The sequence below is a fragment of the Cyprinodon tularosa genome, unplaced genomic scaffold (assembly GCF_016077235.1).
Source record: "Cyprinodon tularosa strain WSP-4 unplaced genomic scaffold, ASM1607723v1 ctg126, whole genome shotgun sequence".
NCBI lineage: Eukaryota > Metazoa > Chordata > Actinopteri > Cyprinodontiformes > Cyprinodontidae > Cyprinodon > Cyprinodon tularosa.
The window spans coordinates 182,074-209,883 of record NW_024038070.1 but is presented as its reverse complement, the minus strand read 5'-3'; the positions used below and the strand labels follow the sequence as shown (position 1 = coordinate 209,883).

The window sequence follows — 27,810 nt, the reverse complement described above, 5'->3', positions numbered from 1 at the left end:
TGTCTGCTACAGTAAAAACTGATTATTCATACAGAAATTTACTCTAATCAATGACCCAAGTATTACTTTTCATATCATTCTGGGCCTACAGGGTAAAGCTTTAAGTGAATATTTGAAGCATTCTGAACTGGTTTAGTAATTTCACCATCCTGCTTCAGTTGTCCATGTTTAAACCCCTTTGAAGTTTACATTTTCTGCTGACTTTAACTGTAAATCATGGACTTTCTGACAAATAGGGATAGATTCATCCATCCATCAATTCATCCTTGTGCAGGGCTGTGAATACTTTCAGTAGCCATTGTCCAAGAGGCAGGATTCACCCTAGAAAAGGTTACCAGTCTATCACAGACACAGAGCACTCACACACTCACTTCTAAAGGCGATTTAGAGTGATCACCTAACCTAACATGCATATTCTTTGGCAGTGTGAGGAAGCCAGAGTACATGGTGAATATGCAAATTTCAGTTGGACAGATCCACAATCCAACATTAGAACCAAAAAACATTTTACTTCAAAAACGGATTCACTGTATAGCCAACGGTGGAGGACTGAGGAAGAAAATCTTTCATCCATATTCGAACCATTAATGAATATGTCTTGTTTAGGATTTTAAAAAAAATATAATTCATGCTTGCATGCAATATTCTTTAGAGAAAACACGAATATTGGCCTGATTTACTACACATCAAATGGTACCCTTTTAGAAAATGCTGAAATTCACAACTTATTTTTAAATGAACCAAACATTTACTTTTATTATTTTCCTCAAACACCTGTCCACTGCTTTGAGGAGAAGGCTCAAGATAGTTGACAAAATTTATATAGAAGGCATTGCTTCAAATCAGGCTTCTAAGAGCAAAAATGAGTAAAGAAATATTATTCTCTGTCACAAGCTTTTATAAAATGGTGATTTTTTTTTTCCTTTTGATCAATTGAAACTTTATAGTAACTATAATTACAGGCTATGTTTTTTGCCATCAAATTGAATTATATTAAATTTTTCTCAGCTGTAGCACTATAAAGCCTGATTTTCAGACTGTAACATTTTCCTGCAAAGCAAGAATAATTATAATTTTTTGCACAGCAGTTAAAGTTCCAGTTTAGCTTAGAACTGAAATATTCAGATGCAGAGCTAAAAGCCAACTGCAGTAACTTATAGAGCAGGAACATCTTTTTTCCACAGAAATTGGTTGCATGGTTGTTTGTTCATTTTATGATGGGACAGTACAAAATAAACAACATGAGTATATTAGAGTAAACATACTAGATTTAGACACAAGGGCTCATTTTTATCTGTAGTTCCATGGTAGGTTGATGTTTATAAAATACAATAAAAGCACATGAATGCATATATACAAAAAGATGCTCTAAAGAAAATCACATCAACAAATAAGTAAGTACTAGGTTAAGACATCCATTAATTCATGAGGTATGTTAATTATCATTATGATTGCAGTTCTGTTAATTGAAAGCCTCCATTTAGGGGATTTACAGACAGTGTCTAGTGATTAAATGTTCCTAATGAGGCCATGTTCCAAGAATGTGATGAAGAAACTGAAAAAGCCAACGTCAGAAGGTGGGTGCGGCCAATCCATTTAGCATTTTATGTTTTATCTGAATATACAATCATGTATTGCCCCAACTCTAATTTATATTTAGCTAATATTTTACAGTGACTATCTGAATTAACTTTTTTTATCTGGTGTTACTGCTTATAGAGTAGTTCTTTTGGCTGTCCTCTAGCTATTGTACTACTCATCTGGGTCTATGTATGTGGTCAGAAAATATCATATTATACAAATTTGATGTAATCTTTAAGCTTTATTATGAATACGCATAAAATTCCATGAATTTTAGATTATTTTTTTTTGTTGCAAATTTGACCTGCTTTTTAAGGGAGAGTTCTAAGTCCTTAAAAAAGTTAGACAAGAATTTAATAAGGAAATATATATTTTGACAAATTAAAGGGTCATTAAGTGATTAAGATAAAGATTCAGTTTAGCATAAATAAAAAACATTCTAAACACTCTCATTGTACTTCCTAGTTTTTACTGTAATTAAAGAAAACAATATATTTCGTAATGATTAAAATGCAGCTTGAGACAGTTTAGCTTTAAACATCCAAATTTAGTCCTAACTGATTTCTTCTTTAAAGAATGTGAAGATATCGAACCATGAGAGGTCCGTGTAAAGTGCAAGCAGACAACCACAGAGGAATCAGTATGGCCGTACATAGAAAGAGAACATGCAGACTACAATTGTCATTAGAGTCGCTTTAAGCCTTTCATCGTTTCTCATTTATCTCTTTCAGCCCACGGAGAACTAATGGAGTTGGTGCAAAACCTGAGGGAGTGGAACGAGAAAGGGAGGAAGAAGCAGCGCAGGAAACTAAAGAGGGAGAGGAGATCATTAGAATTAGTTGTACAACAAGCGCTATTTATTTTCCAAGCATAACCGTTACTATTCTAATGAGTTGTATTTATTTTAAGCGAGGTTTGTCTCATTAATGTTTACACCTTTTTTTAAAGGAAGATGTTCCCTGAGGTAAAAGGACAACAGTTCATTTCCTGCTTGAAGCAGAGGCTCATTAAAGCAAGTGGAACGCTTGCATTATTGCACAACATGAAGGCATAACCAAAAAAGGGGGAACTAGGCATAATCCTAGGCGAGAGAAAAAGAGATTTGTTTAAAAGAAAACGTGACTATATTTTTGAGTGATGCAAAATTAAAGCGTGTAGGACAGAATGCCAAAAAGATGACAGGTAAACAAGCATAAGATTAAAGAAGAGAAGACTCTTGCTGTGAAATAAAGATAAACTTTTGCTGTTCTTTAATAATAAATCTGTCAGAACGGAACAGTCACTCAGGATCTACAAGAACAAATTTCTTATGTAGAAACACCTCATGTAAAGAGCTACAGCAAAAAAAAAAAAAAAGGTTATTATCCCAGTTTATCCCAGTCTGGAGGAATAAAAGGCATGTAAAAAAAAAAAAAAAAAAACTGAAGCTGGCTCAAGGAGAACAGACCTCACAGGGAAGGCCACTGCTTGTAGTCGAACAATACTAATTATTCAGAGGAAAACAGAAAATCACATTGGGAGGAAAAAGGAAATGTGCGCACACCTTTGATGATGTTTGGAAGAGGAAAGAAAAAGTGCCCTGAGCCATACATCAATCAACACTGCTACTATAAAAAAATCATTCAAACATCCCAAATCTTTCCCTGTCTAAACTGCTGCACGCTGTTAATACATTTTTGCACTAAAGCCTGTTTCAAAGAATTATTTTGTAATCATTCACAAAGAGAAGTATTATGCAGGATGCACATTGCAAAATATTACCCAAATGTATTCCTCATATGACTGTTTAAAGCATCAAATATTTTATACACCAGCATATAAAACTATACTTTCAAAATATATATTGAAATCATGAGCATGACCCAACAGCTACGGCTTTGATTTCTCTTTAAATGTATGGGAAAACAAACTACTGAAAGGTCGAGTTAATCTGGAAGCAGTTCTGTTAGCTGAAGCATACTAGAGTATGAGTGACAGCTTGACTTGCAAAATGAATTACTGACCAGAAATAATCTTCCCTGGGTAACTAAGACATGTGTTCTAAACAGACAAGAACCTCAGTGTACCAAGAATTATACATTAAACATCACATTTCATTTAGCTGTAATCACAGGTATGACCATTGTTAATTTTAGGTCTGCTTGGAAGGAAAATGAAAATTTATGTGAACACAAGTTAGTTTAATTAGATGTAAATATTTCTACAGCTAAAAAGTGTCACAAAGGTAATTTATCTATTTCTGCTAATGTTTGATATTTCCGTCCTATTTTCTATTAAATATAAGGAAAAAAAAATATTCTAAAGCAACATTTTTGATCAAAATCTATAGAAGAACAGCTCAATTTTCAACCGTAAAGCTGAAAGATCAACTTTAAATTCAGAAAAGCATCTTTCATGTTTAGTACTTTAATCTGTATGATGACTTCAACGTTGATTCAGCGAATGTGAGAATGATCGCTTTAAAAATTGAAAACGATATCTTGGTTTAACCATTTCCTTTTAAAACTTTTCCTGATATTCTGCAAGAATTTTACTCATTCCTTTTTTTAAATTTTACCATAAAAAAATAGTGGTAGCAATCAGGGCTTCTGATTGAGACCACAAGGCACTGACATTTTGTCCTTCCTGTAAATCCCACTGTAACCAGATTGGCTGTTTGCTCAGGGTCATTGTCCTTTAAAATACCTGTTTATTCCCAGATTAAAATTCATCCTTAGGTGTGCCTCCATGTCAGTTAAATGTTGAGGGTTATGCATATATATCATCTTGATCTAAACTTTTACTAATCATTTACAGATATTGTGAGTTCACTGAATGTAAATATGAAGGACTATTTAAAATAATTATCTTTCTCATTTATGTACAATTTCTCATTTATGTACAAATACAATTTAGATGATTCTAGCTAACCTACACACACACACACACACACACACATATATATATATATATATATATATATATATATATATATATATATATATATATATATATATATATATATATATATATATATATATATATATATATATATATATACAGGTGCTGGTCATAAAATTAGAATATCATGAAAAAGTAGATTGATTTCAGTAATTCCATTTAAAAAGTGAAACTTGTATATTATATTCATACATTACATACAAACTCATATATTTCAGATGTTTATTTTGTTTAATTTTGATGATTACAAATGACAACAAATGAAAATCTCAAATTCATCATATCAGAAAATTAGAATATTACTGAAGACCAATAAAAACAAAGGATTTATAGAAATGTTGGCCAACTGAAAAGTATGAACATGAAAAGTATGAGCATGTACAGCACTCAGTATTTAGTTGGGCCTCCTTTGGCCTGTATTACTGCAGCAATGCGGCGTGGCATGGAGTCGATCAGTCTGTGGCACTGCTCAGGTGTTATGATAGCCCAGGTTGCTCTAATAGTGGCTTTTAGCTCTTCTGAATTGTTGGGTCTGGTGTATTGCATCTTCTTCTTCACAATACCCCATAGATTTTCTATGGGGTTAAGGTCAGGAGAGTTTGCTGGCCAATTAAGAACAGGGATACCATGGTCCTTCAACCAGGTACTGGTAGCTTTGGCACTGTGTGCAGGTGCCAAGTCCTGTTGGAAAATGAAATCTGCATCTCCAAAAAGTTGGTCAGCTGCAGGAAGCATGAAGTGCTCTAAAACTTCCTGGTATGTGGCTGCGTTGACCCTGGACCTCAGAAAACACAATGGACCAACACCAGCAGATGACATGGCACCCCAAACCATCACTGACTGTGGAAACTTTACACTGGACTTCAAGCAACGTGGGTGAAGTGCCTCTCTTCTTTTCCTCCAGACTCTGGGACCTTGATTTCCAAAGGAAATGCAAAATTTACTTTCATCAGAGAACATGACTTTGGACCACTCACCAGCAGTCCAGTCCTGTTTCTCTTTAGCCCAGGCAAGACGCTTCTGACGCTGTCTGTGGTTCCAAGAGTGGCTTGACACAAGGAATGCGACAGCAGAAACCCATGTCTTTCATACGTCTGTGTGTGGTGGTTCTTGAAGCACTCACTCCAGCTGCAGTCCACTCTTTGTGAATCTCCCCCACATTTTTGAATGGGTTTTGTTTCACAATCCTCTCCAGGGTGCGGTTATCTCTCTTGCTTGTACACTTTTTTCGACCACATCTTTTCCTTCCCTTCGCCTCTCTATTAATGTGCTTGGACACTGAGCTCTGTGAACAGCCAGCCTCTTTAGCGATGACCTTTTGTGTCTTGCCCTCCTTGTGCAAGGTGTCGATGGTCGTCTTTTGGACAACTGTCAAGTCAGCAGTCTTCCCCATGATTGTGTAGCCTATAGAACTAGACTGAAAGACCATTTAAAGGCTTTTGCAGGTGGTTTGAGTTAATTAGCTGATTAGAGTGTGGCACCAGGGGCCATCAATTTTGAACCTTTTCACAATATTCTAATTTTCTGATATGATGAATTTGAGATTTTCATTTGTTGTCATTTGTAATCATCAAAATTAAACAAAATAAACATCTGAAATATATGAGTTTGTATGTAATGTATGAATATAATATACAAGTTTCACTTTTTAAATGGAATTACTGAAATCAATCTACTTTTTCATGATATTCTAATTTTATGACCAGCACCTGTATGTGTGTGTGTGTGTATACAATTATTATTTATTCAGTAATGGTGAGATGTGATTTCCAATATCATTATATTATATTACATCCAATATTATTATTATTATTATAATTATTATTATATACCATACTATATGATAGAGCAACTGTCTTGTTTTGAGAGCAAATATTTTTAAAATGTTTCATTGGAAGACTTTTATGAACATGGTCAATTCATCGTCATACGTTCATACAGGATTCTCTTCTGGGCATTATTTGCAGTCTTTCTGAGGCTTTTATATTGTTATATCCTAAGAACCAAAAGGAAGAAAAATCCGTCCATCCATCCATTCTCTGTCATGTTTCATCCCTGCTGCGGTCGTGAGGGATGCTGGTGACTATGTCCAGCTGTTAATGGCCAAGAGGCGGGGTACACTGTGGCAGGGCAACGCATTCACTCAAACACACATCTAAGGAGAAACCAATTAACCTAACAGTCATGTTTTTGGACTGTTGGAGGAAGCCTGAGAGAACCCACTCATGCACAGGGAGAATAAGCAAACTATGCTTGGGAATTGAACCCAGAACCTTCTTTCTGCAAGGCAGCACTGCTACCCATAACATTGTGATATATTGTGATCATGGTCTGTTGACTTTCCTGAGAAAACAGGAATATATCTCTGTATTTGTGGTTTGCACTGTACACTCTGATCAGACCAATTTAGAAATGCAACCTATCCTGTTGTGACTGGTCTCTCTATGAATAATTCGCCTCTCCCTTTAAGACTACATACGCATAGAAAAAAAAGAAATACAATATACTTTCCAAACGGCTGAGGTTCAAACCACAAACATATCAGGGAATATATTTTTCTCCTTTGGTTGACTGAGAAAAAAACAAAAAGAAACATCCTTTATTTTCTCAGAGAGGCACATCCAGTTCTGCCTAATATCAGATCCATTTCTCTTTAAGTTAGTACTGTTATGTTTTTCTGTACTATACACGAGTCTCAAACCAAAGCATTATAATTTTCTATGAAGACAGACATTGAGCAGAAGCCTACTGTATAACATACCTATTAATATATTTTAAACTAAGATATTATGTGAGAATAGGGTAGATCTCCATTGTATAAGTAAAAAGGAGTTGAGTGGGGCAGAGAAAAATGCTGCAGGTGCTGGGCAGCAGGCATACATGTGGGAACAATGATGTGTGTGTATTCCTTTGTTGCCATGTGTATGACTAAAGGTGTCTCGCTCATGCTGAGTGACGGACACATTTATTGATCTCAAAGAGATGGTTAAAATAACCACTTATTGTTGACCTTCATGCACAATTGGTTACAGTAAAGTGAGCACAACCAAAGCAGCACTTAATGACAATATAATTGAGCTTCCATAAGCAAAACATATCTTTATATGTGTATTGATATGCTGCCTACTTTACAGATGCAAAGATAAACATGAATTTGGGCTGATCTGAAATGCACTGGAGATGGAGCTCAATTGATGAAATTGTGATACAAGCAAGTGGAGTCATTTATACTGATATATTTTCCAAACAGTGTTAATGTAAACACTTCTACTGATTATACCATTCAGATTGAGGCAAACTGATCTGACTGCATGTGTGGGGAGGAAGGGGCAGCAGCGATGAGCAGCAGAGAACTTTGTGGGATGTTGATTTCAACCCACTTTCTCACTTTGCAATGCAGGAACGGCAACAGAAGGATTTAAGGAGGCTATAGTTTACTTTTGGAAATTGATAACCCCTTAACCTCCTGAACCTGTTGTGGGTGCATTTTTGGATTTAGACAACATCTTTGTACCGTATTTTCATGACCATAAGGCGCACCGTACTAAAAGGCACAGTCTCAGTTATGTGTGCCATTTCTGTATTTAACACACACATAAGGCGCACCGGACTATAGGGCGCGTTTTTTATATACAGGTACATGTCCTCTACTACCTTTAAATACCTCTACTGCGTATTTAAAAATACAGCGGGGCAAAACTGAGTATGACTGTGCTTTATTCATGTATTTATTACAAAGTATTAATCAAACCTGGGTGCTGGCCATGAGACAGACACATTGCAGATGACACAGCACTGTGATCACTCCTAAATTAACTTAAAATCCTGAAACCTGCCGACGGAATTTGTTCGCTTTTATTACCGGTATCCTGGTGCCTGCAGCTAAAATTATTTAGATGAAAAACACCTGCCAGCAGCCGCGGTGAACCTGGAGGCTACCCGGCCTAGAGGCTGCTGTTGAAGGGATTTCTGCTGTCGGTGCACCGCTGGTATGTGGGGGTCTGAGCGCCTCCGACAGAAATAGATCATCTGGATGAACTGACTGCAATTATGAAGTTTTCAGGTGGACTTTCTCACTTAAAAACATATTAAAACTACTTTATTCCCACTGATCACAGCAAATATAGCTGCAAGATTTAGATTATTTAGATGAAAAAACACCTGCCAGCCACCGCGGTGAAGAGGAGGAGACGCGCCCAGAGGCTGCTGTTGAATTAAGTTTTCAGGTAGAAAAATAGAGTGGGAGCAAAACTGAGTATGATTGTGCTTTATTAATGTATTTATTACAAAGTATTATTCAAACCCATCAAAGTCATCATCCTCTGTTTCTGAATTAAACAGCTGCGCTAAATCAGACATGCCAATTTCCTCTTCTTCGCTGTCAGAGTCACTTTCCGTGCAGCGCGGCTCCTCAGAAATAATGCCTGCTTTTGCGAAAGCTTGAACAACAGAGCCAGCAGACACGTTAGTCCAAGCATCTACAATCCATCCGCAAACGGTGGCGTAACTTGCCCGACGCTGCCTTCCACTTATCGTGAAACTGTGGTCAGTCTGTCATCCATCGCTCCCACGCCGCTCGCAGCCTTACTTTGAACGGCCGCTTCACACCGATGTCGAGCGGTTGAAGTTCCTTTGTCAGACCCCCGGGATAACAGCGAGCACAGCGTCCATTTGATTCACCATGTTTTTCTCATCAGCTGTGAGATGGGCACGCATGGAGTCACAGATTAACTGCGATGGTGATGCGTGGAAAAAAACACCTGTTCTCCTCACATACACCTCCCTCAGCCACGCTTTCATCATCTCCTCGTCCATCCAGTCCTTTTCATTGGCGTTAATATCATATGTCATCAGAGCTATGTGTCTGTCTCGCTGTCAGCTCCCAGATCAGCTTCTCTGATTGGTTGATGCGGCGCGTCCAGCAGCAAAACTTCAATTTTTCCATCTCGAGCAGCAGCAGCGCGTTGGCAGATGCTTAAACGCTCCTGCCCGCCAAAACGCGCTGCGGGACCTTTTGCTGCGCCTATACGCGCGTCAACCATTGACTTTGCATGTAAACTCGCTGCTTCTGCTGCACCTGCTGCGTCCCGTTCACACCGATGTCGAGCGGTTGAACAGCGAGCACAGCCTTAATTTGTTTCCCCATGTTTTTCACATCAGCTGTGAGATGGGCACGCATGGAGTTACATATTAACAGCGACGGTGATGAGTGGAAAAAAAACACCTGGTCTCCTTACATTCAGCCACTCTTTCATCATCTCCTCAATGAGGTGGTCTCAAAAGTCGCAGTTACAACACACATAAGGCGCACCGCACCAAAGGGCGCACCGCACATTTTGAGGGGAAAAAAAGACGTTTAAGTGCGCCTTATAGTCGTGAAAATGAGGTATGTTGTTTTCTCATTTGTGTTTGTTTTAGGGAAATATGTCCACTCTGTATTTATACAGAACAAATTGAAGTGCAAATAATTGTATGTTATGATAAGTTTATTTGATATTGAGCCTATGTAAAAGAGTTATTCAGATTATTTTTATGTTAGCACAACCAAATAATTGTGAACACATAAATATAGCTAACGATTCAGTAAAATCCATTATGTTTCCTCAGAGATAGTTTAAAGAGTCTATATCATGCAAAAATGTTTTTGCTTTTAAATATGTTATAGTGCTATTCCCTCACCAAAATCATGAACAATGTGGTATTTTGATGATTCATGCATCTCTAATTAATTCTCATGAGTTCTGCTGTCTTAGCAGCAGCCCTTCCTGACCTGTAAAAATGAGTGATTGGAGATTATTTATATAGGAAGGCTCCCTCCAGGAACCAGCTATGTTAACGAGAATGTGCCCGCACTGTAAACAAGATACCGCTTTCTCCATTTAGGAAAAGATGATGTGAGGCACAGCGCCACGATTCCAGCTCAAGGTTGAGGCTAAGTGGCTTTTTTAGCAGCTAATCTCCTCAGGGCAAACATCTCTTTTTAATCGAACGTTTAATTCATGAAAACCTGTTATTATTGGCATGGGAGGTCTTGGACTTTGTGCAACATTCGGAAGTAGAGTAATACCATGGTTTCGTGAAATTGGTGACACCAAGACGGGAAAGGCAGGTTTGCATCAAATTATTTTTCTTTCTTTATTATAATATAATACTATATTAAAACCAATATACCTATATGTATTATTGCATCACATATTTTTCTATAGGTGAGTTAGAAAAGCTTAAAAAGCATGATATAGGACCTTTAAACAATCTTTATGATTCGATTAAATAACTTAGATAACCAGTGATGTAATATGGCACAATACAAATAAAATAAATTCAATCTAATTCATTTAACTAACCTAAAATGGTTAGAGTGTAGTGAGATGCTGGTATATTTATTCTGCCTAGGTTCAACTGAATATAAAAACAAAAGACGTGGTTGCTGTGAGTTTAAATAGGTTTAAGGAGAGGCATGACCACTTAAGTAAAGAAACAACTATCTCTCAAACCACTTCAATCCCACCCTGCCTTTACCACTCTAGTGTTTTCCTCATACACATACACATATCCAACACATAACACATATCCAACAAACAGAATGATTGTTTTTTTTTTCTTTGAGACTCATGCAGCTTTAGCAGCGACCTATGCATATCCAGGCTGATGTTACCGGGGAATTAACAATATGGAGAAAAAAAGGTTTGTAACACTGCTTGCATTAGTTTATGTGTTGTGAACATGAGGCCTGCTGAGATTTGAAAGGGAAAAAGAAGGAAGGTATTCTCAGTCTTACACAGCGGGGCTATGCTTGGGGTAATGATTACAACAGCTGCAGTCACGTTATAAAGTCTGAGAAATGTTAGACAATATGAAAAAATAAAAATCTGCATAATTTAAACGTACATACAATATGTAATTAAAGATTGCTACATAATTCCCTATTACTCATGATAAAAAAAAGACAATCCAAGAAAAGTCTATTTTCATGTCTTCTAAAAAAAAACAAAAAAAACTGGGACACATACCAAAGCTTTCAGACATTTATAGTCAAAAACTCAAACAGATAGACGGTACTGCAGTGTTCTTTTTATACCTCTACTGTGGAGAGAATCATTATCATCCAACTGGCACTGTTAATGTCGTCGGCAAAAAGACAACCGTCTATTCTTATCCGCTAGCTAAAAGCCCCAGCACACACACATATGCAAACAAAAATACTACACCCAAATGCGCAGTTTCCATTGCCTTAGCAGTACAATACTGACTGCTGCAATTAGAAGTTGTATGAGGAATTTGAACAGACTTACTTTGAGAAGATTCAGGCCCGACAGCTAAAATGTGGTTGCAGGAAGAAACATTCGGATTTGATCAGTTATAGGGGGTTATGATAAAATGAATGAAATATTGCACACCAAAGAACACCATCCATCCATCTACAGTATGTAGATGTTATTGCTTAGATTTAAATGGATAATTTCAAGGAAGGAACAGAAAAGGATATGGACTGGAGACCATGCGAATACACCAGTTGCGAGGACAGGTGGTCTGCTTGAGGCAGAAGAAGACCACTGGCGCCAGCTCAGGGAAGGGCAACACAAGAGTGCTTAAGTCACTTCCGATGCTGACGTCGTCGTCACCTGGACCAACTTCCTCGATGATGTCATCAGGGTGCGCCGAGCTGTATTCCTCAGTCTGCCCTGGCCCTGCTGAGGAGATTCTCCTCAGTGGCACAGGACACTCCTCGCTCGTCATGGTACCCCTGCTGAGATCTAAAAACCAAAGAGAAAAAGCTGAAATTTCAGAAAACTTAAGAAATTAAAAATAAAATTTACAGTTAAATACTGTGTTCTGAAGTAGTTTTCTTAAAAAAGTGTTAGATTTCTGTCCATTCCTTTTTAAATTAACATGGCAATATACAGTGCTTTGAGTGCTTATAAAGCAAAAAATGTGTACATGTGGAGAACAAAGAACAAGACTTATCAGGCTAAAAAGAAACTTTTTACACATCAACAGCATCTACAAGCTAAGGCTTTGAGAAATAAATACCAAAATAGACCAGGCATTAACCTAACAAAATAGCTGAGGTATGGACCATACATTGCATAACTTCATACTGCATTGAAGTTTATGGCTAATAGCTTCCTAGAGGTTTCAATACTCCGTGCTATGATACTACACTCTCATTTGTGTTAATATGTTATTTATGTTAAGACATATGGCAAACTGTGTATCAATGAAAAAATATGTAACAGCCAGAAAAGTCATCTTTTTTTTCATGTGTACTAGATAACTGTTTCACAATGGATCATTACATATATTAATAAATATCCTTGTTTGATTTCAGCTTATAAAACTGAAAATGCTTGGGCACTTCACTAAAGAAGATAAAAGAAACCAGAGTTAAAAAATATTCTTAAATGCTTTTTAAAACAGAGCACCAGAGTAAGAATCAGCTCCTCTAAATCTGAGACCAGAGCTCTTAATCAGAAGAATGTTCTCAAATCTGTGCGAACCTGGTTTCTATATCGAGCTGAGAATTTCAAGTTTCTTGAAATTTTGTTGAAATTAGGGCAAAACTCTACCCCATAATAAGTTAAATAGTGTCACTTGTTAAATGTACGGTATGGCCTTTTTTAATCCTTGACCTTGAAAGTGGCTGCCCAAAGGAAAATATAAAGACATAATCAATGAATGAAGATTTTTGTCTTGCATTTCATAAACTGTAAGTGTAAGGCATAGTTGAATCTTCAAATTAACGACACCAAAAATTTGATTTTGATGAATGTGTAGGCCCAGTTACACAAAATAGTGTTACAGTGACAATTCCATGATAAGCCTTGATTTTTTTCCTTCTCAAATATAAAGCCCATACCATTTTCGGATCTTACTTCTTTTGTGTGCATGCAGCTCAGTAGGATTAAGAATTGGCAGGAGAGCTGGCTTTTATGGGGTAATGATATTAAAGGCTATTCATTACAAGCTAAGAAAATAGGACAGCAGTGATTTAGTGGCCTGCACCTCTTAGAGTTTCAAAGATAGTCCTCTGAAGAGATGCTGAACTACAGGAACATAGGGAAACTGAAAAATAGCACCCTACTCACATAGTAACACACTGATACATTAAGTGCCTACGAAACTCTGTCGAGTAAAGCTTTGTATCCATTTATCATCTCATGAGTCCTGTTTGTCCTAATAAATGCCAGCTCTCAAATCGGGTTAGTGTTTTTTTCTTTTTCAAACTGGTATTTTTAATTAGCTTTGCCATGACAACAGCTGTTTCCTTTGGAGGAAGGAAGTTTATTCTTCCTCAGTTGTGCTTTATTTCCCTTGACAAACCTCTTAGGGAAACCCCGCAGCTATTACAAGCAGCTACAATCAAGTAGAAGACAGCTCTGCAGAAATGCTTGAAAGGAGTATTCTCTGTGTGCATTCTGTCATGCGTTTCTATGTGCATTCATGATAAAGACAGAAAAAAAAAATGCCTTTATTATCTTAACTTTGCAACAATGACAGCAATTAATTTTACTTAATTTCCATGATTCTTCTTTTAAACTATTCATCTGTTCTGTTCATTGATGATAACTGATGGATGGGAGTCACACTGCGAGTGTTAAAGACAGACTATGCAGAAGCCTCCAAATGATGTCTCAGCACTGACACATGAACACATTCACACCTTCTCAACGTACATGCCCTCGCACATTAGCACCATTAATTGGGGTAGCAACTATACAGTCACCCATTTAGCTGCACTATGAGCTAAGGCCTGCAATGATGCCACAAAAAACTCACTTCCCCCTCCCACGCACATCCACTGCGACAGTCTGAGTTAGATGCAGGAAGAGGATGGATGTATAACAACAGCAAAATCTTAAAAGTGATGGTTTGAGGCAAATGGCTCTATCTTACAGTTATTTCACAGAGCTTATCTGAGTTAAAAAACTAGAAAGAAAACTGCCAAATAATAGGTTTTTTTAAGTCCTGACTCAATGCTTTGTCTCACAGATCAAAAGTCGGATATACACGGCTCAAGGAATGGAAATAATTTTACGAACCTCAAAGATATGTAAAATGTGTTTTAACATAGGTTTTAAGGTGAAGAATAGAGGGCAATAGAAAATCTAAGATCTCATTGTTTCTGTTATTTTATAGACAATCATAATTATGCTTTCTTTTTATACTTAGTTATGTTGCAAGTTATGTGTTGCAACCTGAGAGTTAGGATTATAAAGTCTGTTAAACATGCCACTTCTATCTTACCTACCGTCAGGACACATGGAATTTTCTAATTCTCGTGGTAAGTTTCTTTAAAAAAAAGGGGGGTAATTCTCTGCCTTTCATGTGTCTAGCTCAAACTCTTTATGTTAAACTTTTACAATGTTTTCTAATGTTATATGAGCTATATTGGGTTAAGGTGGGTTTATTGGAATTTCTCAGAATAAAGACTGGTTTATGCTCAGAAACCAGGTCATGTCGCAGTTAACCTGCGTTAATTGCGACACACAGGTGACCGCAGACAGTGCCGCAGACAGGAAGCCTCTGATTGGTCAAATCTGAATCCACTCTACACTATGTGTATTTCATGTTTGGTACCTTACGGGCTTGTTTTGTTTGTATGACCGCCATTGTGGAAAATGCCTCATGAAGTTGGACCAGCTAGAAGAGAGAGGTGCGCAAGAATGCTGGGACCCTTTTTCCACCTGGATCTACAGTACACTCTTTTTCGACCTCATCTCCCTCTGTTGTTGCACAAACTTGCCCCTTGTGTTTTTTCCACTTCGGCACCGCCTCGCCCATTTCTAGACCCACAGCTAGTTTGTGATTTTCCCTCTTGTGTTGTGGCATAGAACAACATACCTCAGACCACGCTTCAAAATTGGGCATAAATAAAAAATATCTGCATCAAACATCTGCGACAAGCTCACTGCAATACACTGCTGTGGTAGAATTTCCAGCCCTTAAGTCAGACCAACATTTCAAAAAAAGCTAAATAATAAATAAAATAAAGATACATACATTCTTTGAAGTGGTTGCCTTCATTCAAAATTAATCAGACAGGATGTCAAAGGTCAATGGGCCAGGATCTAAGCAGCGGAGGCAGCACCTTTGAAATCAGGTTCTACCCACTCCCTTTCAGACTTAATATGCTGTGTTTATGGTTTAAGTCTGTCTGGCTGGCCAGGCTAAGTGTCACAGTGCGACAGAAGAGCCATGCATGTCCTCAAACGTTCCTCTTTGCCGTTTATAATAATATCCTGTTTTCCTTTTCATCGGGACAAGGTCAAAAAGTTGTAGGATACCGGCCCATGAGGGAGTATGATAACAGCTGTTTGACTGGAAACCTTAACAACTATCTCTCAAGAAGACTATATAGAGTCGTAGTTTAACACACCTCTCTGCAGCTTCCCAACTGTTACCCACTCATTACTCCATCCAGTGTCTTGCCCATGGCCAAAATTTAATAAATTAGAAAAGATTCCAGGAGTAAATAATTATGATCTAATTGAGGAATTGAGGAAAAAAAGATAAAACAATTAAATATGGTTTATTTAACATAAGATCTCTTTCTTCATAAAGTACTCTAGTTAATGACTTGATTTGTGATAATCACATTGATTTATGATGCCTTACAGAAACTTGGCTGCAGCAAGAGGATTTTTTTAATTTTGATATACCCAAAATTCTGGGCGAGGAGGAGTAGCAACAATCTTTAAGCCTGACTTACTGAATACTCCAAAGGCAGTTAATAATTACAACTCTTTTGAACATTTAACCCTTAGTTTCCCTCATCCAAATTGCGAACCAAGGAAACCTCTTCTTTTTGTAACTTTGTAGGGCCCACCAGCGTTCTGATTTGGTGTTAAATACTGACAGGGTCATCATAGTGGGGGATTTTAACATCCATGTTGACATTGAAGCTAATAGTTTAAGTGCAGCCTTTAATAATATCTTAGACAATATTGACTGTTTAAAAATGCGAATAGTCACATAGTGAGTAGTTGGTTAATTTCTGAAAGGTGAGGCAGCATCTGAGGTAGCCATAGAATCTGAACTGTATTTAGACAGCTTTGATCCAGTTGAACTTTCAGAGTTAGCAAAACTATTGTCTTCATCTAAGCCTTTAACTTGTATGTTAGAGCCAGTTCCAACCAGGTTCTTTGAGGTATTCCTTTTGATCTCCTCCTCCATTTTAGATGTGATTAATCTACCCTGTTACAGGGATACAGTATATACCAAAGGCTTTTAAGGTTGTTGTAATTACACCTGTTAGAAAAATTTGAATGTCATAATTTTATTTGTATTAACTTACAGGCATTTGGCTTGCTAGAAATGTTCTGTTGTTTTAACTTCAAACGGGTAGAAAAAATAGTTCTCCCAGAAAAGGAAAAGTCCTGCTCTATCCAGCTGTGTGTCGTTGCAGCTGACTGATCATCACCAGCAATAAAACTGCACAAGGAACTGCCATGCTTTATCATGTGTAAACCTCTGACCCCTACTGACAACTTCTGACCCCTCATGTTACTCGTTTGAAGTCTGATAATAAAGGCAGGGGACAGAGAGGTCCCAGCAGAGTTGACTGCAGAATTTTCAAGGGGTCTGATTCTCTGTCTGGTCTCTTTCTACTTTTCTGCAGTAAAGTAACTTTCTTTGTTTTGGTTTTAATTTCTAGGACAATAAGGGGTTATCATTGTTTAAAGCTACAGTGTGTAATTTTCAGCGACATCTAACGTCCAGACTGCAGACTGCAGCAAAATGAACGTCTCCCCCCCACCGCTTCTCCCCCCCAACAGTACGGCAAGCGTTAGGGGACAAAATTTCTTCCACGACGTCCACATCACCTACCTTCTCAAGTGATGAGGTTTGTTTACATAGATAATTTTACAGATAGTATTTCATTAGTCTGTGTAGGGTATAGATTTCATGTAGACTTTAGATAATAAATATACCCGTTATTTTTTCTACATCGCTGTGACGTTTTGGTGAGCTGCTTTGCATGGTGATATAAACAGACGAAGGAATTGTAGTCATTAGTTTAACAGCAAGATTGTGTTCGCTGGAAGAATATATATTCCCCGTTTACAGAGTCCAAGTCTTGTTTGTGGCACGGGGGTTACAAGGCGAGGAAGAGGGCGAGGGCAGAGAGGCCGGGGTGGGCGTGCAGCTAGGGCCAGGCGAGGGAGGGGAGCCAGCGGGGTGAGAGCAGAGGAAGAAAGGCTTGAAGATCTCCAAAGGAGCCGGAGAGAAGTAACCGAGGTATATATCCAGAAAATTATTTTACAGAAAATTACTGAATCATTACCTGTGAAACGTCAGGGACGTTGCTGAATAAGTATACTGGAGAGTAACAGCATCATCACGCAGCATGTTATTGTTTTAGACAGGTCTGAGCATTCTGTACTCCAAAAACTGCAGTGATATTAGACAATTGTGTGTGTAGGATTAATTACCTGTCCAAGAGAAAACTGGCAACTTGAGCGTCACTTTGAAAACCTTTTTCCTCCATCAGTGACTTCCATCGTGTAAATGCCGTGCCAATGTTGATCCGTGTTTTTTGTCGTTTCTTGTCACGCTTGCGTTTATTCTCGTCGTGTTTCCGCTTCTTAGATGACGGGGGTTCGGTGCCCGCCGCTTTTCGTTGTGATACAGAGTAGGCATGATCCTCCATTCGTCTGATGTTTGGCCACACAGTGCCAAACAGTTTGCAAAGTCACTCACGCCTGCCGCCTTGTTCACCTTTCTTGTTACTGAGGCGCAGTATACCTGCTTCTTCTTCTTCTTTGGTTTCAGGCAGACTAAACGCTTCTCAGGCATAGTACTGCCATCTACTGTTCAGTACCGTCTCAGTTAATCTCTCTCAACTTGCCGTAGTTATTTTCGAGCGTAATGGGCGATCTCGCAATCGCTAGTTTGTTGCCTCTGCGCTTGCCGTAGCACAAAGATGTCAGCCTCCATGGCTGCGAGACCCGCTCCTATGTAATTATAAATAACGAATTCTAAGGCAACGCAAATATTATGGTTAAATGGCTGAGCTCATAGGTGATGATAAATAACATAGTTATGTATAATATATTAAATTTCTGACTTTATATCCCTGTAATTATTACACACTGTAGCTTTAACCTTATCAAAACTTTTACTTAAGGAACCGTCTCTTGACCCAGATGAGTGGGTCAATTATGGACCTATGTCCAATCTTCCTTTCTTATTGAAATTCTTGAGAAAGTAGTTGCAAAACAAGGGTGCGATCACTTACACTATAACGACCTTTTTGAAGAGTTTCAGTCTGGCTTTAGAGCTCATCATAGCACTGAAACAGCTCTGGTGAAAGTTCTCATGATCTCAGATAATGGACTTATATCTGTAATTGTCCTGTTAAATCTCAGTGCTACATTTGATACAGTTGATCATAATATTCTTTTAGAAAGACTTGAAATTTTTTTAAGGAATTAAAAGAAAAGCCCTAGACTGGTTTAAATCTTATCTATCTGATCTATTTTTTGTTCACGTTAATGAAAAATCTTCCTCATGCTCAAAGGTTACCTGTGGAGTACCACAGGGATCAGTGCTAGGACCAATTCTCTTTACTACATATATGCTCCCAATCGGTAGAATTATTAGACAGTATGGCATGATACTCAGATATATCTGTATAAATCCAGATTAAGCTAACCCATTACATAGATTACAGGCATGTCTTGAAGGCATAAAAACCTGGGTGACTCTTAACTTGCTGCTTCTGAATGCAGACAAAACAGAAGTTTCAGGCCCCGTCCACACGAAGTCAAAACGAACACGAAACGCTGATATTTTCCAAAACGTTTGCCGTAAAGACGGAGACGTAAAATAAATGTGAGCGTCCACATGAATGCATGAAAACGCTGCAAAATGTATGCCAGGCCTGTAAGTGGCGCTGTGGTGCCAAAGCAAAAATAAGCGACGAAATGTTGGGCATGCGCACTAATATTTATACATGGTTGCCCTGCGGGTCCATTTTCGTGGTTAAGTCAAATTCAGGTGCTGAACTATGTCGTTGATATTGCTCTGTTCTTCCTGGAGATATTCCAGAAGAAGATGATTCTGTTGTAAGCCCGACAGCAGGGTGAGTAGCATTAGCAGCAACGGCGCCATTGTTGTTGTGATACTGATCGCGCATGCGTGTTTAGAGGCGACGCTATGACGCATGCGTGTAAAAAAAAATATGCGGTTAGAGCGTAAAGATGGAAACGCGAAAACGGCGTTTCGAAATCTTCCCACTCTGAAGGCTGAATAAAAAAAAGATCGTTTACAGACCCCCGAAACGCCGGCTTCGTGTGGATGAGAGGCTGGTTTGGTGAAAAATGTGTGCGTTTAGGCCAGGGTTCGTCTTCGTGTGGACGGGGCCATAGTCTTTGGACCAGAGTCTTTGAAAAAGAAGCTGATTAGTCACTTCATTTGGATGGGATTAACTGATTTCAGATAATAAATTAAAAAATCTTGGTGTTATTTGTGATCAGGACCTGTCATTTAAATCCTATATCAAAGAGGTTTCTAGAATTTCCTTCTTTAATCTATAGAATATTGCAATAATTGGAAATATCCTGTCCAGGGGTGATACTGAGAAACTAGTCCATGCAGAATTAAAAATCCTCCTTCTCACATATAAAGCCTTAAATGGCCAAGCTCCATCTTATATCAGAGATCTGATTGTTCTTTATGTTCCTAACAGAGCACTTTGCTCTCAATCTGCAGCTTTACTAGTAGTTCCTAGTTGTAGTTTTAGTTTTCAGGCTCCTCTCCTGTGGAACCAACTACCAGTTTTAGTCTGTGAGGCAGACACCCTGTCTACTCTTAAGGGTAGGCTTAAAATTTTCCTTTTCGATAAAGCTTGTAGCTTGAGTGGCTCCTGTTATCCTTAGCTATCTCTATGGTTATGTTGCTATAGGCTTAGACCTTTGGAGGACATAGGGACCCCTTTTTCATCATTCTGCTTCATTCTATCTCTATTCTCCTACTCTGAATAATCTGTTAGTTCAGTCTCTAATGTTATACTCTCTCTGTTTTTTTCTCATAGTGGCTTCACCTCATCAGCTCCTGTTTGGCTGTGACACCATCCTGGAGAGAAATATCAGCTGTGCTGCTGCCATCAACACCTTTGTTTATAGATGGTGGAGATATGTCGGTTTTTCAGTGTAGTCCTGTTTCTTCCTCTGTCTCATCTGTCTCTTCATCCTCTGACATGGGAGCTGGCTCGGAGCTCATCTGCCTGGCTGTGTGTTTCCTGGACGGGGACAACTGTGGAGCTGGTTTACAGTTGCCTTTTGTATCTCTGCTTCTTTTTCTATGTCTGCTTCTGTCCCCTTGAATGCCAGTCGGCCTCGGCAGATGGCCGCTAACACTGGGTCTGGTTCTGCTTGAGGATTTTTCCTGTTAATAGTTGTGTAGTGTGAGGGATTGCCTTTGAGTCAATGAGTCGATGCATTCAACTGGTTTTTCTTAGATAGAAAACTTTGAATCAATTTGACTGTAAGATCTGTTTGAATTGAATTATATATATATATATATATATATATATATATATATATATATATATATATATATATATATATATATATATATATATATATATATATATATATACACTATATTGCCAAAAGTATTTGCTCACCTGCCTTGACTCACATATGAGCTTAAGTGACATCCCGTTCCTAATCCATAGGGTTCAATATGACGTCGGTCCACCCTTTGCAGCTAGAACAGCTTCAACTCTTCTGGGAAGGCTGTCCACAAGGTTTAGGAGTGTGTTTATGGGAATTTTTGACCATTCTTCCAGAAGCGCATTTGTGAGGTTGCACACTGATGTTGGACGAGAAGGCCTGGCTCTCAGTCTCCGCTCTAATTCATCCCAAAGGTGTTCTATCGGGTTGAGGTCAGGACTCTGTGCAGGCCAGTCAAGTTCATCCACACCAGACTCTGTCATCCATGTCTTTATGGACCTTGCTTTGTGCACTGGTGCACAGTCATGTTGGAAGAGGAAGGGGCCAGCTCCAAACTGTTCCCACAAAGTTGGGAGCATGGAATTGTCCAAAATGTCTTGGTATGCTGAAGCATTCAGAGTTCCTTTCACTGGAACTAAGGGGCCAAGCCCAGCTCCTGAAAAACAACCCCACACCATAATCCCCCCTCCACCAAACTTTACACTTGGCACAATGCAGTCAGACAAGTACCGTTCTCCTGGCAACCGCCAAACCCAGACCCGTCCATCAGATTGCCAGATGGAGAAGCGCGATTCGTCACTCCAGAGAACGCGTCTCCACTGCTCTAGAGTCCAGTGGCGGCGTGCTTTACACCACCGCATCCGACGCTTTGCATTGCACTTGGTGATGTATGGCTTGGATGCAGCTGCTCGACCATGGAAACCCATTCCATGAAGCTCTCTGCGCACTGTTCTTGAGCTAATCTGAAGGCCACATGAAGTTTGGAGGTCTGTAGTGATTGACTCTGCAGAAAGTTGGCGACCTCTTCGCACTATGCGCTTCAGCATCCGCTGACCCCGCTCCGTCAGTTTACGTGGCCTACCACTTCGTGGCTGAGTTGCTGTCGTTCCCAAACACTTCCATTTTCTTATAATACAGCTGACAGTTGACTGTGGAATATTTAGGAGCGAGGAAATTTCACGACTGGATTTGTTGCACAGGTGGCATCCTATCACAGTTCCACGCTGGAATTCACTGAGCTCCTGAGAGCGACCCATTCTTTCACAAATGTTTGTAAAAACAGTCTGCATGCCTAGGGGCTTGAATTTATACACCTGTGGCCATGGAAGTGATTGGAACACCTGATTCCAATAATTTGGATAGGTGAGCAAATACTTTTGGCAATATAGTGTATATATATATATGTGGCATATTAAATAAACCTTTGTATGTATGTGTGAACTAACAGGACAAGATTTTTTTGGTTTCTTTTTAGTGAAATTTTATATTTATAAAGGAACCTGAAAAAACTGTAAAAAATATCTTAAGGATTTAGAAGTAGACTTAAACAAAATGACAGCCACTGTTTTAAGGTGTCTATTGTGGTTCATATTGGCATGTTCACAATCTTCAAGAAAGGTGTTTCAAGCTATCAAATGGAATTTTAGACACACAAATTTACACATAATAAAGAGAGTAAACTTCACATGGTTAGATTAACTTGACAAGGTAAAGATGCAAAAGGAAGATTATGTTCTCATCATTTATATGAAAAAGAAATGTATCATATTTATATGGTGCTGTCAAAAAGCCAGCTCTAATATTCAGGGTTGGCTCCCCCCTCATCAGTTGCTCTTTAAATGCATCTTGCTGTATCATTGATTACCTAGTGGCGGTTTCTCTGAAACAGTAATTTGTTGTTATAATTGCCCATCTATAGAACAGAAAGGATTTATTAAATTACATTATACCGCTGTTACATATTAAGAGAACCTCCAAAACATTATGTTTCTTCTCACACACATAGGAAAGAGTGAGGGAAAAACACCTCTGGGACACTACAAATCATTTGAGATGTGCTCACGTTTCCTCATATGCTAAATGCTTTAGGTGTAAGCACAAAGGAGTGTGGACTGTTTTATAAATCACACATGTGTATTCATAGCTGATAACAATGTGTCACCTTCACTGTACTCTGATAAAGTGTGAAATTGAATTGCAGCAAGGTTAGGATATAATAGTATAATAAGTGAATGAGGCTTTCAGGACACACAACATCAGGATACAGCTAGTGATGTATTTGTTTTGTAAACAAATAATCAAAAGCTTTTTCTTTATTTACTCAGGGTGCATAAATAAAATCCTGCTTTGGTAAGTATTCAAGTTTTAAAGTAATACTTTGGTACAATTTTGGTATAGATTAATCACAAAATTTAAATAAAGCCTGCATTAGGTGTGTTTCCATCATTTTTTTCTACAGCGCACTTTTAAGTACTGCATAAGAAAAGCTTGATGTAGAGAAAAGAAAGGCGATAAGAATTAAAGAGAAAGAGATGAAGACAGGAAAGAATGCATGAAAAGAGATAAAATAAAACAAAACAGCATGATTATACAACATAGAAGACACACAGTAACTCCTAGAAGTCTGCTTCCACACCTGTATGAGATGAAAGAAACATAAGACAGAGAACATACCAAAAATTAAAAGAAAGCAACACAAAATCAAAGTAAAGATTAAAAAGAAATTAAAGAGCAGTGGGTATCCTTTAGATTATCATGTGTTGAAAAAAAAAACCTATAGTGATTACACAATAATAATCAGGGTGGTATATATCTGTAGCTGCAGCTTAGTATTTAGTATTAGCGTGTATCCGTGCAAACCTGGAACCAAAGTCCCATGGTGTGTATGCATAGGAATGCTCATGCATAGAGTATTTACAGAGCTTCTTCAGAAGGAAAGCATGCTTAATAGCAGGTGTGGACAACCCCAGACTCACCCTACAGCAGTGGTTCTCAAACTTTTTCTGTCATTCCCCACTTTGGACAAGGGGGAATTTTCAAGCCCCGCCTGTCCCCATCGCCCCAACACAATGCTAATGAAATATTCAACAATCTTAAAATGTTCCAATTTTATTGAAGTAACAAGTAGTATCTAAATACAAATCTACATCAAATAACAGCAAGCTCAAAAATAAAGAAAATAAAAATGCAGCTGTGTCAAAATTTGTATCAAGCTCAAAGATAGAAAAAATTAAAGTGCCACTCTGCAATCTGTTAATAAAAGAAAAGAAGTGAAATCCATCTGGCAAGACAGGTCTATTTATCCCTGCATTAGTGGCTGCAATGAGCCTGTTTTGCATTGCAGTTTCTCAAAACGGGGTTGCAGGCTTGATACTGCCACTCTCAAGTCATGCTCAATGTTCTGCTGAGATCTGTATTTTGTTTTCATTGAAGCAGCAGCTGAAAAGCCCATCTCACAGAGATATGATGTGGCAAAGGGAAGAAGAATGCACACAGCTCTCTGCCCGATGAGTGGATACTCGCTCTCCACTCCTAACCAGAAACATGAACATGTGGCTGTGTGAATCAAACGCCGTTATTTATTTAAGATAAAATATTTCAAATTCAGTTATTTATGATCAACCTGCGCCGTCAATCCCGGAGCATGTGCGCTTTATTTGCAGTCTGGACGCAAAAGTTAAACATGCTGTGTCTCTGCTCTGACTGCAGCGCTGATAGGGACTCCTGCAATAGCGGGGGAGAACGGGGTTGGGACGGGGGAGGCGCCCCAAGCAGCACCTGCCGCTGGAGGACAAGAAAAGGAACGATACGTGCTTTCACGTAAGAGTCTCCAAAAGGCGCTAGATTTGTTTTTTTGAAAAAGAGTCGCTGGAGGGGTCTGAAATATAGCGACAAAGTCGCTGAGTTGGCAACACTGGGGCGCGAAAGTTTATTCTGTTACAAATAATATGCCGACGTCACGTCAATCATTATTTTGGCACTTCAGTTCCAGGGGAAATTTTTCTCATATCTAATGTTCTTTTAATTAGACTGCATGTAGGCTAGTAATGATTACTTTGTGGGTTTGATTGGTCTAAAAAGCGGCAACATACAGCTATAAGGACAGTTTGCTCTCACACATTCTACATTTATAGTCACACACACACACACACACACCGGAACTTGGCGCGCCCCACCTGTCACGTCTCAATTCCCCACCAGTGGGTCGCGCCACACACTTTGAGAACCGAGGCCCTACAGGGATAAAAAGAGGTGATGTGAGCAAAAGATATCCAGAGGCATCCCAGATCACTGGGACACAAGGAAGGCAGACATAGGGATGGCGGCACCCACCAGAGAAGGGCAGATAAGAGCACCTGTAGCCCAACCCCAAAATGACTCAGTTTCTGAGGGGCCCAACCCCAGAGGCCTTAGTGCTAAGGTTTTTACACGGCCACAAGTTTTTCTATTTATCGTCACGCTTCATTGTTTTGGATGATTCAATTTATGTACAGATGACTCAAACCTATTAAGTAATTGCTCCAATGGCAGCATCTGTTGTGTGACATTTGCAAATTCCCCAAAACACCCCATAACCCCAAAGAAAGTCTTTTTTATACTATGTTTTAATTGAGCCACATGGAAGATTAAGTATGAAAGCCTGCTTAAAAAGATACCACAGTATTTAAACCAGACTTAACCCCAGTCCTTCACTATAGGCCACATAAAAATCAATAGTCAGTGCTGGGCTTTTTCAATCCTTTGGATTATTTTCCAGCAAAATAACCAGATTGGGCTTAAACATAATGTGAACCTTAAACTGAACAATCAGAGAAAAATAAGAATTTCAACAGTCACAGCAATCTAGTTCATGATGCAGAAAAGCAGTCCCAGACCTGTCATGCCTCTAACCATTGCGTTAAAAAAGTTAATCTTTTTATGAATCATACGTCTGGTTTCATGCTAGATGTAAAAAAAAAAAAAAAAAAAAAGGGTACAACTTTAAAAAAAAATCTACTTTTCAAACTTTTGGAGGCTCCGCTGGGATTAGTTCCAACCATTTGCATTTGCACGTCTGCAACACAGACAGAGACTAATCATCTCATTAATTAAAGAGGATGAAGAAAAACTAGGCATCACTCTTAAATATTTGTACCAGGAATTTCCACTACTAAATTATGTGCATAATTTGCTAAATTATTTTTTTTATCACACAAAATGTATCTCTCCAAGGATATAAATCTACATCTCTATATCTTCAAGTCTGTTTCGTAAATTGGGTTTATTTTTAACAGCTGGCAAAAACAAACATTCCACTAAAATGCGTGTTACTCCAATAGACAGACACTTTAAGGTATTTCTGTTAATAAGTGACATATGGGTGTCAAAACCATATTTTGCCCGTAGAAGCGCATTACACAGATTCTGCAGTAAAGCCATATTGGCCCAACTATTTGTTATGGATCCCAGACTGGGCAGTTGGGCAGATTTATCATCCACAACCATATGGTCTGTGTAAGAAGCACTTTACTACACCATTTGCAAATAGCAGGTGATGGAAATGAATAAACATGCAAAACTTGTTTTACAAAAATAAAACATATTGAACAAGGAAATTCATTTTACAAATTAAAAACTATATTTCATCATAAAAACCTAATATCTATCGAATGTAAGTAGTAGTTATTTTAACATGCTTAGTAATCCCTCCGCCTACTTGGCATGATCTTCTGTGTTTTTCTCACCTCAGTCATTTTTTGGCACTCCTACAAATGTAACTAAATGCATAAACAAGCTACTTTTTTAAATTCTTATAGGGTAGGATATGTTGTCAGGTTGTTGTTGCATCATTAAAAAAAATCATCATTAAAGAGCTTAATTGATTTTAAACTCACTAGACCGTGATGAGTCTCCTTGCACTGTAATTGTAATTCTTATACACAGAATATATGGTATTCATGCACTGATCAGGCATAAGATCATGATCATCTGCCTAATAGTATGTTGCTCCCCCTAGACTACATTCACACAGCAGCCTGAAGTGAGCAAAATTCAATTTTGCTGCCCATCTATGATCTGTATCTGATCTTTTCATGACAGTCTGAAAAACACAGATCAGATTTTTTCCAATGTGACCCAGGCCAATTGGCTATGAGGTCCCGAATCCGATACACATCTGATCTTTTCAAATACGACCTGTTTGTGAACGGCCAGGTCCATTCATCCTGAGCGTCAATACTCAACAAATGTCCCTTTTCTGCACCTTGCTGCCCAGAAGCAAAAAGAAAAACAACAACCATGTCAGATGATAATGTGAAGAGCAGTCTTTATTTATGGCTTGGAAAATGTGGTCCAGCACTGCCATCCATGTTTACTTTTCTAAAGAAAGAGCATGCTTGCTTGTGACGTCATTGCATCATCTTCTGCACATGCAGGACACTTAATGGTATAGTGGAGAATTTTCGTGAATTTTTGAAGAAGAAAAAAAGCACAAACCTGTACCTGCTGCCGAGGTAAAGCCTATTAAATGCATGTGAGAGCATGCAAATCCCATTTCTCCTCGTTCACCCTCTGTTTAAAAGTTGCTGTTTACATCGATCATGCAAGCTTACTTTCCAAAAGAAGATTTTCGATTTTTCCACCAAGTCAGACTCACCACCGGTAATTGAAAATGGGGACAAGCACATAGGACGGCCTTACATAAACATATCACCAGAGTGATTGACAATTCTGATCACCACTTATTTTGAATATCCACCTGGAAAAAGAACATCCTCCACTATACTTTTAAGTGTTGTGAATGCAGTTCGCAGAGGAGACCACACACAAGTCACATATGTTTGAAATTGTG

General features: G+C 38.5%; 1 protein-coding gene across 1 annotated transcript in view; it reads right to left on the bottom strand.

Moving 5' to 3' along the window:
* LOC119777652 (voltage-dependent T-type calcium channel subunit alpha-1I-like) overlaps nt 1–12,258 on the bottom strand; it is a 182,615-nt gene extending 170,357 nt beyond the window's left edge. Inside the window, exon 1 of the mRNA XM_038276619.1 lies at nt 12,008–12,258. Within this exon, the coding sequence (XP_038132547.1) occupies nt 12,008–12,258 (251 nt within the window). The remainder of the gene's footprint in view (nt 1–12,007) is intronic.
* Nucleotides 12,259–27,810: the final 15,552 nt, after the last annotated feature.